Source organism: Gouania willdenowi, chromosome 10, assembly GCF_900634775.1.
Source record: "Gouania willdenowi chromosome 10, fGouWil2.1, whole genome shotgun sequence".
Taxonomy (NCBI): domain Eukaryota; kingdom Metazoa; phylum Chordata; class Actinopteri; order Blenniiformes; family Gobiesocidae; genus Gouania; species Gouania willdenowi.
This window is the reverse complement of record NC_041053.1, coordinates 18,118,647-18,136,865: the sequence shown is the minus strand read 5'-3', so window position 1 is coordinate 18,136,865 and position 18,219 is coordinate 18,118,647. Positions and strand designations below refer to the sequence as shown.

Sequence of the window (18,219 nt, the reverse complement as noted above, 5' to 3'; positions counted from 1 at the left end):
GATATGCAATTTGCATTTGGTGACTGCAGTAGTTAACACAGAAGGGTGCGCGTGTCTACTGTTGATGTGAAACAAACACTGCAAACTCATTTTCACTCCTTCCATTTATCTGTTGTCCTCGATTGCACTTGGAGAAAGAGCCGATGGCGAGATGGATGGATTAATGCGGAAGGAAAAATCTGATCTCTTTGATCTCGCAGGCAAAAATATAGGCAGTACAACAGAATCTCATCACTTGTGTCAGCTTTTCTTCTACCCAGTGGTATTCCCAAGGGAACGCAATTCTGCTGCGCGCATCACAGACAGATCAGTGCGGGCTGTTTTCTATCTTCCCTCTTTTCGTGTCCTGATAAGAGATGGGTGTGTAAAAGTGGAGGAAGTAGAGTTAAGGCTCTCCTGGGTATCACAATGACTCAAATTCACAGCAAACGAGCTCGTGCTGGTTTCACGGGCAAGTATAGAACACTTTAAGCAGGCAGAGTGCGTCCTCGAGGCCATTGTTTCCCCTCAACCACTGAGAGAGTAGATTACAGGGTCAAATTGTTTGTGTGTGCCACAGGCTGTATTAAAACATGTTTGGTATTTTTACGTTTATTATAACTGTTTTATTTTGACGATCTCTGGAGCTGTACGGTACTGCTATATCAGTGGTTCCCACACAGGGGTACAGGAGGTACCCGGAGAGATTTCCTTTTTAGCCTTTTTCTGGACAAGTTCACCACAAACTAACAATATTGCTCAACAAAATACTGTATTTATCTATTACTATAACAAATCTCACCCAAAATAAATCTTTGGTTGAGAACGGTCGAGCAAACTTTAGATGATGAAAAAATAACATTAGAAATTTGAGATAACTTGCAAAAAATGAATAAAATTGACTAAGTAGACTACACAATTACATAATTTCATCAAAAGATGTGCGACAAAAACGTACTTAGACTTTTTATTTATCCCCAATTTCCTTTGATGTATGTTTTTTTTTGGCTTTTTTGTTCATTGTTTTCTTTGTTCTGTTGTTATTAAAAAACACGCAGTGTACTTTTGAAAACAGTTGTCTGTGAAAATGACATTTTGTTTGTTAATTAATGCAATAAAGTATAAAAATTAGAAATGATTAGCTACATTTTACAAAGACAACCAACTATATTTACTTACTATTAAAGTAATCACATAAAAGTTGCATGGTATTTAAAAAATAAATAAATTCCACTTTAAATTCCACTCATTGTTTTGAATTTGCAGATTAAGCCTGAGGGAACCAATGTTTGAGAAAAAAGGATGTGTTCGGGGTGCCTTTTCCATAGATGAAGGTAAAAAGCATATAAAATTATTGAGAGGGTACTTATATGAAGAGGGGGTACACATGTTTTGGCAAAAATGCAAAGGACAAAAAAAAGATTGGGAACCAATGTGCTGTATTAAATGATAATTTAATTGAATGTAATTTGCTTGGATATGCTACGCAAGCAGTGTCGCTGGAAACCGTACTGATGAATACTGTTATTGGTGCTAAACCTAATACCCAGAACCCTCTGCTCCCACACTCTCAGCCCCATTCAGAGGCCGACGTGTCTCACCCATTAAGAGTATGGGACTTCCACCCCTGAGTGATGTGTTTTGTCTGTATGAGGAGGGACCCATTATGAATCCCATGTCCCAATGGAGACATTGTGCTGACCGCCATGCTCCCTTGTCCTTCACTAGTGCTCCGAGATGATGGTAGATAAACAACGGGAACAAACAGTCACTCCCACCAGCATTGATCTGGCTCCCTCGCCCCTCCCTGCTTTCACCAACAACGCCACATTGATTCCACCTACACTCAATTTATATGAAAGCCGCTCTGCTCCACCTCCTTTTTCTACCACAACTGACAAAAATGATAAATGACCAGCGCCTTTCTCCTTCTGCTACCACCTCCCTTTGCCTCGTGTTGGCTGTCTGACGCACTACAAACCTATTTCTTCCCTCAGAAATTCAATAGAAATGAGCTCTCCTCTTCATCAAAGTAGGTGTTGTATTTTAGTATTTGCAATGGGGATGAAAGGGTTATTCATAGCAAATCTTTCCCATAATCTCCACACATAAACATGCCACCAGTGTAATTTCAACATGGCAGGATATCCATATGCATGCTGTCAGACCATGGAAAATATTTCAATGACACACACACACACACACACACACACACACACACACACACACACACACACACACACACACACACTGTGAAGTCACTACTCCTGTGCGCGCTGGCAAATAGTCAGCGGTGTCGTTTCAAGATGAAATACAGTCTCCAAAGTGTACTCGCTCATTTCCTTACCTCAGCTATATGCATTTGTTTCCTTGTCAGTGGAGGTTAATAAGTTATTGCACCAATTTGGTTTTACCGCCTTCGTAAATGGTTTTGAATATACAGACAATACTCTGAACACAAGTTTGTAGCACATGGTAAATTGTTTTATGTTTTTAGGTTAGGTTATTGTGTTGGTTCTTCAAACCCCCATTAGACTGTTCCTTAATGATTTTCCCTCACTAAGTTTCCACCCAGATGCAGTTTTCCCATGGTCCCTGCTGTGCATTCTCACCACTTTTCTTTGAGTGTAATAATCAATTCTGCACTTCCTGATGCTCTTACGTCAGTCCCTTACTTCTGCTTAAAAACTATAAAAGACGACATCTTTGATGGAGCCGGGCTAAGATGAAAATTATTCGAGTATATATGCATATATTACCATCCTTATTTTATTAATCTTGTCCTATTCCTCTGTTGCACATAATAATATTGTTATGGAATGATGGCATAATGCTAGTGCCTGCACAGGTTGTCTTTATAGGGGGAATATCAGCATTGACAGGATCTCTCAAACAAGAGTAAAGGCTGGCATTTGTTTAGTCTACAGTGATGGTACACAGAGATCCCTGAGTTGCTGCATATATTTTTGCCGTCTCCTTATACTGTTCATAATTACCCAGCGGAAATGATTGTACTCCCTTGTCGGTATTTGAAGATGATTCTCCCTCTTTGTCCCATTACTGTGTCAAAGAATAACCTTGCAATCATTTCAATTACGAATAAGATCGAGGTCTACAAATAGGGCCTTGAGAAGTACTAGTAATTGGAGGGGTATGGGCAAGCTGAGGGGAAGACATTTTTCTTGTTCGAAATTGCTTCACTCCTGCAGACAGAAAATTGAGGTGCTGACAAATGATGTGATAATTCAGATACATGGTTTTGTTTGGGCAATTGTCTGAAAGTCACTTTCTGAAGACTTCGCAGGGAAAACGACATTTTTCCTTCCCAGTCTACCGTCCTTCACATTGTGGCATGAAATGAATTGATGAAATGGAGGGAGAGGGAAGTGTCGGCGTAATGTGTGCAGCCTAAATGAAGCCGCCTGCTTGCACATTCAGATTGTCTGAAGGGTGGGAGGCAGAAGCTGGAGTGAGAATACAGGCCTTCATTCTGCACCGTTTCTCAGACTAACCCTTGAATCACAGCAGCAACAATCAATGCATTCAATCAGATTTTAGATTGTTGACCATTCCTCAATAAGGAATTATTGTGTTTGGAGTGTGATTTTGAAGTTTAATGTCTTGTAAGAAAGCGCTGATTGCTGAATAGAATTGCATGAAATGTATTTGGTTTAACTTCCAAGTGCTTGTGGTTTTTGCAGAGTTTTAAACCTCTCAAGTAAGGAAACAGCTTTGAAATAAATATGACCCAAACCCCACACGATAAAGTTAGTTTTTAATAACTCAATTGTCTCATTCCCTAATCCTTTTAAGGCATCTTGCACAGTAACAGAGCTGGCATAAGCACATTTGCTACTGTTTGCTTTGCAGTGATTGATGAGATTATAGATTAGGGATTACACTGGCATCATTTGAATGCATTTAACCTTGATCCTTGGTTTACTGAAACAGTTCATGTGGTCAGACCAAACTTGTTTTTGTGTTGGGAAGGGTTTTAAATGTTTGAGCAAAAGCTCCAGGAGAATGGTTAAAAAGAAACACAAATGCAGAGAAGCTTCAAAGAGGTCTCTGGATTCTGGCTCTGGCTTTAGTACATCCTCATCCACAGAGAGGAGTGCCAGCTGTAGTGCTGTGATGGGTGTATTATAAATTACTGCCCGCTTGTTTTGCATCAACACAGTCTTCTTGTCCTGAAATACAGCATATCTCCAGCGTTTCCATGGAGAACTTGTGGTTGCCAAGGCCTGTGGCGAATGACCTTAGAGGGTCCTGGTTTATTTCTGTCGGTCACCATCAAGGTGGACAGATTGGATTCAAGGGGGGCAGCTCTTGGTCCTGAGGGCCTGTGTGAGTCCAGCTCTCTTTTTAAAAGTTTATTTGTCCAAGGGATTGCCTGCGGGCAGTCCACAGTGTTAATGTACTGACTCTGGACACTCGGTCTTATTCACACTTTGAAGAAGTGCCACAGCAGTGGCAGGCAGGGAGAGGAAGGAGAGGAGGAACTAAACGTGAGGATACATATGGTGCGCTCAAGCGTTGTTTATCCAGAGAGTTGTTACAGCTGAGGACCAGGCTTCACGCCCCTGCACCTCATGGTCTCTCATTAATCTAACAGTATAGCTCTAGCCTGCTCTTCATGATGTCAACCATGCAAGCTTTAGTGACCACCCACTCAGAGGGAAAAGAGCTATAGTCTGTCCTCCTGGCCGTCACCTGCCTTTGCCTGCGCCACCATTCCATTCAGCTCTTGTTCAGTGTACAGGGATTTCAGCTGATGCTCAACCATTGGGGTGAAATGTGGATTTTTCTCAAGATTTTTTCGAGCAATTTTAGTCGGTCGGTATTACCGTAGTTTTGTACCAACGACTGTTGTTTAAAAATCATTAATTGGTTTATTTTCTTGTTTCGTTTAGAAAGAGCCTCTGTTCAGGGTGTCCGTGGGGTTATACAAAGTATTAAAAGTTGATCAAACAAATGTGGAAAAATTAAGACCCTTGAAAAGTATTAGAAACGTTTTATCGTGATTTTTTGAGGTATTACATTTTATTGGTATTCAAGCTTTGACTCGGTTACGTACTCGGAGCTACAGTAGATTGCCTCGGGTCACGTGTCAGCAAATGTTCCGGCATGAAAACAAGCTAGAAGAAAACTAAAATGGGAAAATGCAAGTTATGTGACTCCTGGCTCAAGATGCCCGAATTCAAAAATTGGATAAAGCAGTTAAAAATAACAACCGGGTATCCTATTGCACACTTTGTAAGAAAAGGATTAGCATAGTATCGATAGCATTAATGCAGTTACAGCTAAAGAGCTGAAGAAAAGGATCAAAATCCTGCTCGAAGTGTGCAACACACTTCACATTGATGCAGACCATCTTGCTGAGCAGGCAGAAGGAAAATCTGTGTCATTAATGGCCCAACTTATCACCAAGTCCAACACCTTGCGCCGAAGGCACAAAGAAAAGCTCAAAGAGCTGATGGACATAGAGAAGCTGATTGAAAGCAAATCACACAATCTCAGGCACATGTCCCAAATTTTGATCATGTTGTAATAAGTTCTTGTTTTCCACCAGTTGGCCTTGAATAACTGTTGTTACTTGTCGTGACCTGAGGGGAATGTCAATAAACCTGCCTTTAGTTGAATTTATTCTTTTGAGTTTTATTCCTTCTCAGCTGACCTCATTTCTGTTCAATAGCAAACAGCAACTGTTAAAGATGTGTTGTGAACAACAACTTAAACTGGCGACGAGGTCTTAAATAGTTTTTTTTAACACTTTTTTAAAAAATCTAAAATGGTATTGGAATTAACCTCAGGATTCTTGCATATACCCTGCTGTTTGTAATTAAATAGCCTGGGTTTTGCATAAAAATCTCTGTACATAAGATTCTGTGAGTAAAGATAATCTCCACTGTATACAGACTCTTTGGCTATACCTTTATGTACCAATATGTCTTCTAGCTATACCTTGCATCAGCCTCTGTAAAGCATGAAAAATTCATGTTTTTTTCTTTTCTTCCACCTCTGCATTTTTGCATTTATTATATGAGACAGTAAAGAACAGACTCGTCTGCAGCCCACGTCTTGAATTTCTTTAGGTAACACAAGAAGGAAGGATACATTAATGGTTATGCGACATGTGATGCATTAGCCACTGTTTTGTTCAGTGACAGTACTTTACGCCCGCCTTATTCACAGTTTAAAGTATTGTTCTTTGTTTAGCCAACCTGGTCTCACTGGGTCTCTGCTAAAGGCCTCTCCTCCTCCTCCTCCTCTTTGGCCAGCATCCTACTTGTTCTCCCTCCCTTGAAGGTCAACATTGGGAGGCGGTCAGCTCTGCTGTGATCTGGGCAAGAAGTGAGGCCATGTTTGCCTCTGCTCTGTTTGTGTTTCGTCACAGTCGAGTCAACAGTGTCATTGGAGGCACAGCAGAGATCACTGTGTCCGTGCAAACACTGAGCAGAGATAGCAAGTCCTCATTCTGGTTACTTATTAACAGAAAAAGCCATTACACCGTTCTAATCTTTTCCTAAAGGCTTTATTATTAAGATGATCATTTTATACTGTGTATTATTGCGTAACACTACTGACAGCTTGAAATCGAGGATTGTGTTTATGTAATAACATTCACTATTTAGTGTTTCCGTTAACATATGGATAAAATAAAACTTCATGGGATTAGGAAACTATTGCCATTTTATTTTGTATTTTGCACATTGCTGGGTGGAGGGTGGGGACTTGCTCTCTATTATGAATGTAAGATCTTGTGTGTTTATTATTTGGGCCTTCATTTGTAATAAGGACAAACAATTCAGTGCCAGGTAAATTGTTCCACCGGTTTAAATTGAGCACACAGTCAAACTCATGTTAGTTCAGGGGCCATATAGTAATGTTAATTTCCTGTTCCATGAAAAGTCACCTAAAAGCATTTTAAAGATTACAATTTTGAGAAAACCAAAGAACTCAAAGCACTTTATGATTCTATAATAAACTACATTTAAATTAAAATATATGTATATAATTTGTATTAGATTTTTTTGTTGTTGTATTGAACAAGGATTTCTGTCCGTTTTAAATACTTCTCTAAAAACTATCAAATATGATGCAGATTATTGTTTTGCTTAGTGCTCGTGGTAATCTTTAATATTTGTAGAATAAAATCATTCACGCTAAACTAAAAACATTATTGGTTTATTGTCCACTTTCATATATTGCATCTGATTGTTGTAGCCGATTTCTATTGTGTATATGCTTTGTTTTGTCCTCCTGGCATTTACTTGTCATATATTATCTTGCATTAGTTCTATATTGCAGGTGTAATAGTTTGCTGCATGCACATCAAAGTTTTATAAATCACTGCTCAGCCTCTCTCATGTTAGGTGTCGCCCTTAGTTTTTTATTCCTTTTGCCTTTCTCTCTCCAGCGGGCAACGGTTACTGTGGCTAATCACATTTTTTTATGCTGTGGCACGAAACCCGGCTCTCTAAGAAAGGAGGAAACAGTGAGCATAGGTGTGTGATTTTTGTCTGCCACATTGTCATATATTCTGCCGTTTCTTCACAGCCCCTCTTTACATCAGGGTCCCCAGCCTCTGTGAAGCTGGACCGGATTAAGAGGAAAATAAGTGATGTTAATATTTTCAGCTGCAGTTCAATTGAAAGCATCCTGTTAAGCCAAAATTGACCTCGATTACATTGAAGTCAGCTAAAATTTTGCTTTTGTAGAATTTTGCACAAAGTATATTTTTTTTTGTCTTGTTATGGTCTTCAGTAATTATAGTCTTCAGTAGTTCAAACCACAAGTTGTCCTTTAGCCACAGTTTATATTGTGCTTAGCACTTAATTACTTTCAAGAGATTTTAATGTTTTTCTTTTTTAGTGAAACTTTTGTTCTTACTGCATCTTTTTATACCCATTGAAGTCTTTCTTTTTTGTATCTGGTTTAAAGATAAGATACTAATGGTGTATCTATGGTTTTAAGTGTGTGCACGGCAGGAGCTTTTCCAATGTTTCCATGAAAAGAAAATGATGCTGCGTTTCATTTTTCCACCCGGACACTAAATGGAGAAACGATGTCTTTGTAAGTGACTTGCTCACACCATTCTCATGCTGCATCCTGTACTTTTCACACATGGCTTGATGGCGATTGACTGAAGGGAAAAGGCTGGTGTTATGTTGGAATAGCAGAGGGTTGGAATATATATAGTGTGTGGGAGAAGAGTATCTCTGACAGTAAAGAATCCTATTGTTGCCAGGTCTGTCACTGCCATCTAAGGTTTCATTCTTGGATTGTTTCTCCTCCGTCAGCTTGTTTTTCTGTTTTTTTTTTTTTTTCCGGCCTGCAATTTCAGTGTTAGTGTTGTGAGGATTTGAGTGATATAGGAGGCGAGTGTCCCCGCGGGTGATAGCTGCTCCAGTATGCAGCCACACACTCTGTCTGGCCTGAATCGTGATTTGAATTGCCCTGAAGCTTTGTTGTCTCACATTTTGCCTATTGACTGTTTGCAGGCCATATGAGCAGGTGATTCTTTTGCACGTGTGTTGAGTTTGCAAGCTCAGGGGTTGGGTGTGTGTGCCCACGTAGGGGGATCGTGGCAGCTCTCATTTTGTGTAGGTGAATGCAAAGACAACTTTAGAGTGGACTTTTGCAATGTTTGTTCTGGCAAATTCAGACATCTCCCACACAACGCCAAACCCACACATCTTATTATCTATAAATACAAGGAGTGTGTGTGCGCGTGCGCGCGTGTGTGTGTGGTGCATATCTCCCTGACGCGGTGTCCGATCCAGCTGAAACTTTTTAAACAGCTTGCACATAGCCTGCGTGTGTGCTGTGCATCCATTATTTTGGACTTATTTGGTGTTGCGTAACGTTTATTTTAATTTCATTTTGAATGCGGGTTAGACCGGACATGAGAGGGGGGAGGGGGTCCGGATATTCTCTCTGTGAACACATGCCCGCAAAGTCTGTGTAAACATGCACATTTCTCCATGAACACAGCATTATAAATGATGATATTTTCATCATGTGTTTATAACCTAATGCACACCTTGGATTAGAGAGGGAGTTACGACAACAAAAGTTTGAAATAGACGAGTGGTTCCTGGAAGTTATTGCCGGGCAATGCCAGCGGCTGTGCTCAAAGCCAACAGCGAAACATGCACATTTCTCTGCGAACACGCCATTATAAACTCTGATATTTTCACCACATATTTATGATCTAATGCACATGTTGGATGTACATGACATGTTTGTGTGTAATTAGTTTCCCCACTGGGTTTTTACTTGCCAAATGACGGTCTAAGGACAGAGGATGACATTTATTAGCCATTTGCTTAATTCCAGCAAACATTGGTGCAAACTTTATTCATCAATTTATCATACTCATGTCCCATAGAATTAAACCAGGTAATTCACACACACTATTATACTTTGCCCCTGCAAATATACTCCTTTACAACACTACAGAGTATGTACACCCCTTTGTACATCCAACCTTCAAACACATACTCATTTGGACATAATTGACAACTCTACTTAAGCTCCCACTATATGAATACATACTTCCGTGTATTGGTATAAAAGAATGCAATGTGCAGTCAGTTCTGCACAAGCTCAAGCTACGCTGTCAGACTTTAACTTGCTTTTATTCTTTCTTGCTGTTTTTCCAGGAAAAAAGATTTGATCCTGAGCGAATGGGGCTGCTGAGATGACCTGTACAACCTTACTTCCCTCAAGAGATTATCGTCCAATCAAAAGAGTGGAGCAAAGTCTTCCCAGGACATGGTTGACAGGTTCACATGATGGACAGGTGATGGAGTTATCCATCATCTTTCTCCACCAGTGACTCGGCCTGCTAGCTGTTCCTCTGAGCCATCAGTGTGTGCCAGTGGTGGAGAGCTCCTAATTTCTTTGCCATGGTGACATAAGCAGTGCTACAACATGAGGGAAAGCCATCGTGAGACCGTCTCGTTTCTTTCTCCAGTAGCTGCTGCAGCTGCTACCTTAATGGCAATATTTCGCTCAAAACAAGACTGACTTCACTGAGAGTAAAACCTGCCTGTAGTTTTTAACCCCGCCCAAGAGAAAGACTGTCCCCAAGGCGAGTTGCTGGGGCGGAGAGGTGTGGCGTGAGACGATGCTGGGATGCGTGACTCGCCTCCGTCGGCTGGTCCGTCTCCTCCCCCTCCAGACCTCCCTGCTCCTGCTCTTCCTTTTTTGCACGGTCAGCGTATTCATCTCGGCCTACTTCCTCTATGGCGTCAAGCGGGAGCTGGAGCCGTCTGGAAGCGGCATGTCCGGGTCCGAGGGAGCATCCGCCGATTCCGATGACCCAAGGGTCACACCATCCCGGCTGCTGCCCCTGCGGAGCGTCTCGGGGGGCCCTGGCGTGGATCCTGGAGGGGCCAGGACAGATCCTGTGGTTCTAGTCTTTGTGGAAAGCCAGTATTCTCAACTGGGGCAGGAGATTGTGGCCATCCTGGAGTCTGGCCGGTTTAGATACAGGACTGAGATTTCCCCTGGTAAAGGGGACATGCCTACACTGACGGACAAAGAGAGAGGGCGTTTCACACTTGTGATTTATGAGAACATTCTAAAGTATGTCAACTTGGACGCCTGGAACCGAGAGCTGCTGGACAAGTACTGTGTGGAGTATGGAGTGGGCATCATTGGCTTCTTCAAGGTCAGGACAACACCACACTTATTTTGCCTCCTCTCACTCACACTTTCTGCCCTGTCCATCTGGCTCAACTGTCTCTAAGGAGATGGGATTCACAAAGTTTGAAAAACCTGCTGGATTTATTATCACTCAGTCCCACTGCAATCTCATATTTTGCCCTTTTTGACTATTTTCTCTGTCTCTTCCAACTTTATTTCCATCTGATATCTTGCTCTTTGTTTAGTTTTGGCTTTCATTGCTTTTCAGCTCCCTTTCTTGTTTCTTCCTTCATTTTGCTTTTATACCCTTTTACATTTTTTAATATGTCTGTAATCTCTGGATGTTTTAGTTTGCTCAAGGCCAGTTTTCAGGTCTTATAGTTTTAATCGCCATACCTAAACTATACAGATAATATGGAAAAGAAGTTGGTGTCACAAAATGAATGTTGGATAATGTAGGTGAAGGGCAGCATTCTGGAGAATAACGCTGTGCAACCCAATGAATTCATCGCTCAGTAGTGCTGCTTTGCTGTAAAATCAGGCTTAGCCACATTTAGATATTGATGATTTGTTTGGTGATTGACAATAATTAACTACATCATATTCCATGTTTTATGAATTGACAATTTAAAGATGATGTTGCACTTCAGTTTATGCAGTAATTAAACACTAATTTTACATTTTAACACAAACTTAACCATAGTTCATTAAAACGTATATTCTCAATTTCTCAGTTAATGCCTCCTAAACTTGGTTTTGTTGGCATTTTTTCCCCTCGAAAAACACTCTTTCAACGTGCAAAGCTATTTATTTCAGTATATTTTATACAAACAAGTAACCCATCACTCTATTAGTACCCCTTTGTTTTATATATAATTTTTTACATGTCCCTGAACTTTCTTCTGCAGCTAGAGCAACGGTAGCTCATCAAACATTTCTGGTTGTTGTCACACCTAAATATAGACATCAGCCAATTAAAAGTAGTCACACGAAGCAAGCAAGAAGAGAGTCAGTCCTCCCACCAGTCTCACTCAATGGGAGCATGTATTGGCCACTCCCACACCTTGTGATGGGGAGCCAATCACAGACTCGGACAGAACAATGAAAGGGAAAAACAGGTGATGTAATTTAGGTAATCAGCATGCAACACATGAAAGAGAGAATAAACCTATAAATGTAAAAACAACATTTAAAATACAGTAACATGTTAACACACTCCACTCTGTTTGAATTAACAGCTAGTTATTGTAAATCATGCAAAGATATTTAACAACATTTAAAATTTCATAATTACAGCATTTAGTGAACAAATGGTGACACACACACACTGCTCAAACTCAAAGTAATACATATATCATTTAAAAAAATGGTAAAAAAAAAAAAAAAAAAGACTGTAGAGGGGTTTGGGTGTTGTCAGTGAAGCCTTAGTCCTATAATGTCTGAAGTCTGCCATTTTGGAGCATAACAGATTGGGCATAGCAGGTAGTGGCTGCCTCATGTCTTCACGTTTGAGTAGTCCTGACATTCCCTATTTCACCCGTCAGTGGAGAAATTGCAGAATTCTATTCAGTAGATCTCTCTCCTCACCCTCACTGATGTATGATGCATCTGTGTAATTCCTTTCATGTCTCTGTCTCTCTTTGTGTTGCTCAGGCGAATGAGAACAGTCTGCTCAGTGCACAGCTCAAAGGCTTCCCTCTCTTTCTTCACTCTAACTTGGGCCTGAAGGACTGCACAGTAAACCCCAAGTCTCCACTTCTCTTCATCACTCGTTCCGGGCAGCCGCTGCCAGGTCCGCTCCCCGGGGACGACTGGACAGTTTTCCAATCTAATCACTCTACATACGAACCTGTGCTACTAGCCAAGACCCAGTCAGCTGATAGCGTTGCACCAATGGGGCAGAATGTGGCCCTGCTCCCATCTGTGGTGCAGGATCTGGGGCTTCACGACGGGATCCAGAGGGTCTTGTTTGGAAATAATTTAGTCTTCTGGCTGCACAAGTTGGTGTTTGTGGACGCTGTGGCATTTCTAACGGGGAAGAGGCTCTCTTTGTCCCTGGAGCGCTACATCCTAGTGGATATAGATGACATCTTTGTAGGCAAGGAGGGCACACGCATGAAGGTGCCTGATGTAAAGGTGAGTCTTTCACAACACAAACACATTGTATTGTCACAACAGAAACTAAAGTCCCTCGTCTTTTCATCACACTGTTTGCCTTTGCCTGACTAAAAAGCCGCCTCACACATGGCACAGTGCCGTTGCTTGCCAGTCTCCTCGCTCCTCTTCTCTTTTTCAATGCATTCGTCCCAGTAGGCTGCTCAAAGCCGACAGGCCCCACTGCTCACTCCGCCACAGAAGCTCCACAGCAATGAATATTTCAGGGCCCAGAGACGTACAAAGAATGTTGAAAAGCTCCTTGCATGCGTCCCCTCAGAGCAGAACAGGATCAGCTCACATGTGGAGGCACAGGGTCTAAGAAAAGTACGAAAAAGTTTCGGCGCAGCCATCAAGGCATCCTCACTGGCTTTGCTACAGCGAGCTTTTAGGAACAAATCACACCCTGACAAGATGGAGAATTCTGAGCGAGCGAGGAGGTGTGTGTGCTGGCAGCCTCATCTAGTGAGGAGATCAAATGTAACAAACACCCGAATCAGAGGAGAGCAAAAAAAAAAATCTATCAAAATGAAGGAGATCAGACAGGGAGTGGATGTTGGATGTTTACTAAAAGAAACTTGCAGGATGAAATATGCATGTAGGCACGTGACTGCCTGGATGCTGACGCTCTCTCATTAATGAGCTGCTGCAACATTTAGAGTGTGCAGTGGTTTGACATTCTCTCCGTTTCTCCCTCTCTCTCAGGCCCTGCTGGATACGCAGAGGGAACTGCGCACCCATGTGCCCAACTTCACCTTCAATCTGGGATTCTCAGGGAAATTCTTCCATGCTGGTAAGTAAAAGCAGTCTCATTAGAGCCTCATGGCTCATTGATCAAAGACTGGGAAAGACACAGTGTTTGTCTTACTTATCAGATTATCTCACCTACACGATGGCCTCTAATAAGTCCGGTTTGCAGTCTAGTAAAATCCCCTTAGTTATCACTTGTCCTCCATACAACATAATTATTACAGCTTTACTCAGTTGTCTTTATTTGTAAGTGCAAAATATATTGGGACCTGACCCAAAACATACCTATACACCAATGCACAATCTGCACAAAACTTTAATTATCTGCAATTTTGTATTCTGATAAGCATAACATAGGGCTGGGTGATATGGATCAAAATTCATATCTCAATATTTTTTTCCTAAAAATGCCAATAGACGATATAAATAAAAATAAATTTCAATAAGACAAAACATTACTGGGTCAAAATCACAATAGCGGAAGAAGCAAAACGCAAAAGAGGCTTTGATATAAAATTTATATTTTTTGGCAAAAGTTCAATTTTTTATATCGGCAATTGTTTGCTGATATGTCTATATATCACTAAACGTCAATATTTTGCCCAGGCCTACATAACATTATAACCACCAGCTCTTTCGCTGCCTAAGCAGCCCAGCCCCATTGAGACTGCAGCAGGAGTCTGTGAATATGGTCTGTAATTAGTCACCAATCTGTTATTGGTGTGTTTTGGATTGTTATTAAGTTGCTCAGTGGTCGATCTGCATTCCTACTGCATGCAGGTATGCTGAATGACCACCAAAGTTTATAAAACACGTTATGGTTAGTGCTGTACAATTAATCGAAATTTGATTGCACCCAATGATTACAAAAATAATGATTATTATTATTTTTTTTAATTTAATGTATTTATTTATTTATTTATTTATTTTTTTTTTTCCATACATTTTATTTGCTAAATAAAACAAACTTCCTTGATTTTGGACATCTACAAAGAATAAAGCTTAGCACACACTGATTATTAATACTAACTTTTGTAGTTAGCCCCTCTCAAAGTTAAAGCGCTAGCTAGCCTTCAGGCCAACAAGAGGAAAGTTGTTGCTCGCGGTCTTGAAACATGCCAGAAGAAGCGCTTGGTATACCAGTAAGACTGGTCTCTAGGTCTTAATCATCAAACCCAAAGACACATCACATGCAAGAAGTGTTCTGTTTTGTGCAAAAGTGAACATACTTGATTTTAGTGTTTAAAGGATTTTATTGATGTTTAAATAATATATTTTACATTGTCTTGTACAAAAACTAAATAACTTTTTGGTTGACAAACAAAAGTTTGAATAATCATGATTTCAATTATGACTAAAATAATCCGTGATTATTATTTTTTTCTATAATCGAGCATCCTTAGTTTTGGTTCAACAAGAGATCATGTAATTGTGACCAATTTGTATGATTTTGATATATTAATTTTAAATGTGATTCAAAATGAATGTTACCACTACAACTGTCATCTTTAGGTTTCTCCTCTGCTAGAATGATGTCTTTTTGCTTGATGTAGGGTCAAAAGGTTAATGTTCTTGTTAATTTCACCTTGGAAACCAGAATGAAGTTGTTGAAGTATTTGGAAGCTTTAACCCTTGCTTGTCCAAACTTGATTGAGGACTCAGCACTTTTGGGTTCTCTAAAGGCTGGGATACACTGTGCGCTTTTTTTCAATCGTTGCACTCAGCTCCAGCTCAAACTGTGCGACTCATGTGCAGAGCCCGAATGTGCGCAGCTCACGATGCATGTTCTCACACTGTACAATCCGACACTCTGATACGATCTGACTGCTCACACTGTACGTTCATACACGACACGTCGGGGTCTTGATTCTGGAAATGCAATGTACAAATTAGAAGAAGAAGAAGAAGAACACTGAAGCGTAACCATTGAAACAGACGAAGAAGAAAAACCCGGAAGTGGGGAGACACTCGCAAATCTCAGCAAAAAGAGCTCTAAAAAAGAAAAGACAGTGATGTGATGGACCAGGAGCTGGCTGGACAGACGTGGGCATGACAGTCCCTCAATTTTACAGCAGCCCTACGGTGTTCACGCACACGCAGTGTGAGCGTTTACGTTAAGCCGGTCCGTGGCATTGCTTCAACTGTGCGATACCCTAACGAGGAGCGACTGGATTTCAAACATGTTTGAAATCCTTACGACCTACGGTTGCTGATCGGGAGCTGGTCGTGAGGTGTTAATCGCTTCTCGTGACCCCATGTATAGCACACTATGCACAACACACAATCTAGCAGAGACTCGCACAATCCCACAAAATAGTCGCACGAGTCAAAAGTCGGCTCAAAATGGGCCAAAAATCGCACAGTGTTTGCCAGCCTTAAACTGTCAATGATGATTACTTACAGCAGCAGTATTTGACATGCTCTTTACAATGAAGTCCCTGTCAAACTGCTTTTTGAACTCAGAGGGCAAAGGATTTAAATACTGCCAAGTTTATCCAAGGAGTTAAATTATTTTTATCTAACTTAATGGGGGCTAATGTTGTGGCTGAATAGTGTACTTCATTAGTGCACAATCAGCCTAAGTAGTACAACAAACTAAATGTACAGTAAATGTTCAAAAAAATGTTAAACTTCAATGTTTCTTTTAGTTTCATCCTGGTTGTATTTTTGCACATTTTCTCTTCTCGCCTGGCTGACTTTCATTTCCTGTTCTTTTTATTGCTGTCTTCATTATTTATCTCCTCACATTCCTTTCCCTTCACAATTTTGTGACCTCCACCCGCACTCGTTCCGTCTTCATCTCCTTTCCCATCCGATGATCCATCATCCTTGTTGTGATGTCCAGGTTCTGATGAGGAGGACCTTGGAGATGACCTGCTGCTTTCCTTCGTCAAGGATTTCTGGTGGTTCCCTCACATGTGGAGCCACATGCAGCCCCATTTATTCCATAACCAGTCGGTGCTGGCTGAGCAGATGTTGCTCAACAAGAAATTTGCAATGGTGAGTCACAGGGTCTGAGGAGGTCATTTCAGGCCATTCAGAAGTTGTTTATTTTTTACAGGATGTTTGATACAAAAAGATATGCAGTGATTGATTTAGCACTTACCATGGTTTACCTAACGACAACACTTCTTGCACAGTAGAAATGAGTTGCGTGCCAGGTACCTGAAGGTGTGTTAGGTCGTTGCTCTTCACCGTCTTCTGCTTGAACACAAAAGCACAAAGCTTTATACTTTGCTATTTACACCGTTGTTTTTTATTAGCGGCTTCCATCAGTGTTTTTTTGGAGCACAAACACATAAACACAGGTGGAAACTGTGCAGAAGCAAACACAGTATGGGATGCTTGTAAAAAGCTTCTTCTAAAGAAGTCAACCCTGCATGAGTTTGCAAAAGCTCTGGTGTAACAAACAAACCTTGAGTCCCTTTACTCGGAGCTTTGCATGAGAAGAATTGTAGCCCAGTCCACAAAATAACAAAAAAAAGATGTTGTAAAGGCTCACATTTAATCTTACTTATATTACATTAACACCCATTAAGAGGTACAGTGTATAAAGGGCAAACGAAATTAGGTTGTTTTAAGTCTGTAGCTTCAGAATCTGCATCAGAGCTTATCGCACTGATCTGTAGCCAAAAAATTACAAACACTCTTTGATCCATCTCTATGCTCAGTTGATATTATTGATTTCCGGGACTTTGGTTATCCAATTAGTCGAGTAAATCTGTCGTCCTTTTAGGACTTTGAATTATCTTTAAGTTTATTTTTGGTATTGGTTTGAGATTTTTGCAAGTGGACTTTTAACATGGAGACTATATTTCTTTTTCGGTGTCTATATTAGGTTCAGAGCAAAACATGCGTCACAGACACAAACCTTGCCTTGTATTCATTTGAACATGTTTAACAACGAATAAAGTACCATAATAAATTAATTAAAGTCTTACTAATGGTTCATTCTTTAAAGCACCCTGCAGTCCCCAATCTCATCATTAATACAATTTAATGTCATGGTTTGAAGCAGTGGGTGCCTTTTGTATTTGATGTTGTTTACACCACCCTGTCTGAAGAGACAAGACTAATTTTCATTTAGTTCCCAGTATGTAAAACATCTTTGCGGGTGGGAATGAATTTAATTGGATAGCTTTTTCTCTTCCCTGAACGCTGACTCTTGTATTTCCTCCTGCAGGAACATGGGATTCCCACTAACATGGGATATGCAGTGGCTCCTCACCACTCGGGCGTCTACCCCGTGCACCTGCAGTTGTATGATGCCTGGAAAAAGGTGTGGGGCATCAAAGTGACCAGCACGGAGGAATACCCCCACCTAAAGCCGGCACGCTTCCGACGAGGTTTCATCCATAGTGGCATTAGTGTAAGGTTCTTCTTATACATTTATCTTTTTCTTCCCTTTAGTCCAGTGGTTCTCAAATGTGGGTACGCAATGGCACAATCGTCAGTCTTGGTCTCACCCCAGGTGTGAAATTGTCGGAAATGATAAAAACTGTAGAAATAAATCTACTCAGTAGCCTCTAATTCAGTGTTTTCAACCTTCGGGTTGGGACCCCATACGGAAAAGTTTTAGATTTTAGATTAATTTAGATTAAATTAATATAATTTTTTTTTAGTATTATTAAAACAACACACAATCTTAAACAACTGTAATGATATACTTTCACTATGTGA

The 18,219-nt window shown here is 40.7% G+C and overlaps 1 protein-coding gene across 1 annotated transcript in view; it reads left to right on the top strand.

The window, feature by feature from the left end:
• ndst1b (N-deacetylase/N-sulfotransferase (heparan glucosaminyl) 1b) overlaps positions 1 to 18,219 on the top strand; it is a 63,554-nt gene that overhangs the window by 33,890 nt on the left and 11,445 nt on the right. The window contains exons 2-6 of the mRNA XM_028459367.1: positions 9,648 to 10,660; positions 12,289 to 12,771; positions 13,495 to 13,582; positions 16,385 to 16,539; positions 17,723 to 17,908. Coding sequence (XP_028315168.1) covers positions 10,115 to 10,660; positions 12,289 to 12,771; positions 13,495 to 13,582; positions 16,385 to 16,539; positions 17,723 to 17,908 — 1,458 coding nt within the window. The 5' untranslated portion in view covers positions 9,648 to 10,114. The remainder of the gene's footprint in view (positions 1 to 9,647; positions 10,661 to 12,288; positions 12,772 to 13,494; positions 13,583 to 16,384; positions 16,540 to 17,722; positions 17,909 to 18,219) is intronic.